Source organism: Myotis davidii, unplaced genomic scaffold (genome assembly GCF_000327345.1).
Source record: "Myotis davidii unplaced genomic scaffold, ASM32734v1 scaffold684, whole genome shotgun sequence".
NCBI classification, from domain to species: Eukaryota; Metazoa; Chordata; class Mammalia; order Chiroptera; family Vespertilionidae; genus Myotis; species Myotis davidii.
The window spans coordinates 256277-259040 of NW_006295564.1; the positions used below are offsets into that span (position 1 = coordinate 256277).

Here is a 2764-nt window from a genome sequence, read left to right on the forward strand (position 1 = left end):
GCCTCCTCAGGGCCTAGGAGCCAGGAGCTGTGGACACACACGGCCCCAGGCCTTCAAGCCCAAAGGGAGCTGCAGTCCCCAACCCCTCCGCCCTTCCACTCAGTCACGGTCCAGGCCGCAGGCTGCCCTCTTTCCTGGGACTTCAGGGTCAGGGTCCTTGTTGGGCACTGAAACCCAGTTCCCCAAACACCCTCTGGACGCATTCCTGGGAGCTTCTGTCCCAAGTGGGCACCCCCTGAACGACTCCAGGGAGAAGCGGCTGTGTTTTCAGAGGGTCTGGATTTCTTGCCTGGACATGGGCTTTCCTCTCAGATGAGGGTGAAAGAGGGTTCCCAGATCCGAGCACAGGGGCTAACAAGAAATGGGATTTTCCACGGGTAACAACCACAGGTGGGGTCTCCCAGGCAGCAGTCAGGGGGCAGAACAGCGACCGGAGGGAAATCCAGATGCGGGGCTCCAGGCCGCGGTGTGTGAGCCCAGGGACACAGAGCTGGGTCCCACGGTGTCTTCCCCTTTCCCTTCCTCGCAGGCGGATGTTCCCTCCCTTCAAGGTGCGCGTCAGCGGTCTGGACAAGAAGGCCAAGTACATCCTGCTGATGGACATCGTGGCTGCGGACGATTGCCGGTACAAATTCCATAACTCGCGCTGGATGGTGGCCGGCAAGGCCGACCCGGAGATGCCCAAACGCATGTACATCCACCCGGACAGCCCGGCCACAGGGGAGCAGTGGATGGCCAAGCCCGTGGCCTTTCACAAGCTGAAGCTGACGAACAACATCTCGGACAAACACGGCTTCGTGAGTGTGGGGCCGGCGTGGGGATGGGGGTCCGGAGACCGCACCTAGCACCCAGCCCAGGGTTCCAGCGAGAGGCAGGTACCTTCCCCAGAGGGGAGCGCTGGCAGAATCCGGGGTGCCCCTGCAGGTCTCTTGCCCTGTGGTTTCTGCCGGCTGGGCCTGGGCCCAGAGGCTCCGCTCTGTGAGCCCGGGGAATGGCAGGTTGGGGCGGGTAAGTTCCAGGCTGCTTGCAGTCTGGGCTTGGGTCAGGCCTTCGAAAAGCCCTTTCTGGAGGCCGGTGGGATGCAGGTGCGGCTCTGCAGCCGCTCATCTTTAGGTGTTGAGCTTGGAAGACCTGCCCATGACCTCAGCTTTTTTTCACCTTTCCTCGCCCAAACTAGGAGATTTAACAGTTAAATCAGCGCCTTCCATGCCCTCCCTGATACCCTCTCCCCGCTCCCAACAGTTGGATGCAGACGGGGAGGAGGGAGTTTGGGGGGTCTCTCTGCTTCTGCCTGAGCCGGGCAGCTAATGGAGGGGGAGTTCATGGGGCAGGGGGACTGCCTATTTGTAGTTAGGGCAGCTGGTGAGGCCTGGACGTTCCCAATCTTCTCTCCGTGGGTTTTCTAGGGCTTAGCAATGAGCCTAGGAAGAGGGGTTAAGAGTGGTGTTGTGAAGGGTTTTTATGCTGTTTCATTTCTGTTTTCACCTCGGGTAAATATTTTCAAATGGAGAGAGAAAGAGAGAAACTGTGATAAAGAAAATAGACTGAAAAGAATTATAAATGAGAAAAAAGAGCAGCGGGGGAAAAACACAGGAGAAAATAGCAAAGGGAGGTAACGGGGGAGTAGGGAGAGCAGAACCGTGTGAGAGACAGAACTTTAAAGAGGGGAGGTCCCCAGAGGGTGGAAATGCTCCACGGAAGGCTGGGGGCCGCTGGCTGACCCGCACCCTCCCCGCAGACCATCCTGAACTCCATGCACAAGTACCAGCCGCGTTTCCACATCGTGAGAGCCAACGACATCCTGAAGCTGCCCTACAGCACCTTCCGCACCTATGTGTTCCCTGAGACCGACTTCATCGCCGTCACTGCCTACCAGAACGACAAGGTGCGGGTGGGCGGCGGGCAGCCCCTGCACCCAAGCCCCCACACAGGCTCCAACACTCCACTTACATCCCCCGCACCCGCCTCGCTCCCTCCCAGCCCACTCCCCAGAGCCAAGTCTGTCGTCTGTGAGCCAGTGCCCACCGAAACCCCCCAGGCTCCCTCCCGAGTCCACAGCACGTAGGTACAGGCTCCCTGGGGCGCGCAACAGCTGGGCGCTCTCTTGGGGTGGGGATGTTTACTTAGCAATTAGCAGAGACTGGGCCCCGCTGACAATTTTACATTTCATTCGTTTTTTTTCTTGGCTCCGGGATGGGAATTTAAATGAAGAGAGAGCGGCCCTAGGCAGTATGCCCAGGCTCTCTCAAGGCTAAGAACCTGGGGCGCAGTTTTCACTCTCCCGGGTAGCCAGAGATCGCGACAGGTGACAGCCCCCAAAGCCACCACCTTGGGGCCAGTCCAGGCCCCGGACCACTTGGGAGGTGCTTAGAGATGTTTCCTTCAAGCCAAAGGCCCCCACTCCCACCCCGCCCCGCTTTCTGCCTTTCTATTCCCTCTTTCTAAAGGGGCAAAGCAACACCCGTTAGGTCCGTTCTCTGTGTCTAACTCTCTGGTGAACAAGAGTATCGAGTGTCCTGACTGTCCTTCTGTCTTTGTGAACCTGTGAACCGAAAGGATGTGTATGCTCGGGCCTGCGTGCACCATTTGGGGCCTGTGGACGCACGTTTCCTTGTTTGCTCTGCGGGCACTTGCTGTGTCTGTGTGCGCTTGCGTGTGCGGGGCCGTGAGTGTGACTTGTCTTCTATGGACCCACGGCCCGCGTGCTCCGCGGCCTGCGCGCCTGCTCAGGTGCGGGCGTGTGCGCGCCGGGGCCTGCATGCCT

General features: G+C 59.3%; 1 protein-coding gene across 1 annotated transcript in view; it reads left to right on the top strand.

The window, feature by feature from the left end:
* Positions 1 to 324: 324 nt before the first annotated feature.
* Positions 325 to 2764, top strand: part of TBX2 (T-box 2) — a 17574-nt gene continuing 15134 nt past the window's right edge. The window contains exons 1-2 of the mRNA XM_015568119.1: positions 325 to 797; positions 1739 to 1885. Coding sequence (XP_015423605.1) covers positions 447 to 797; positions 1739 to 1885 — 498 coding nt within the window. The 5' untranslated portion in view covers positions 325 to 446. The remainder of the gene's footprint in view (positions 798 to 1738; positions 1886 to 2764) is intronic.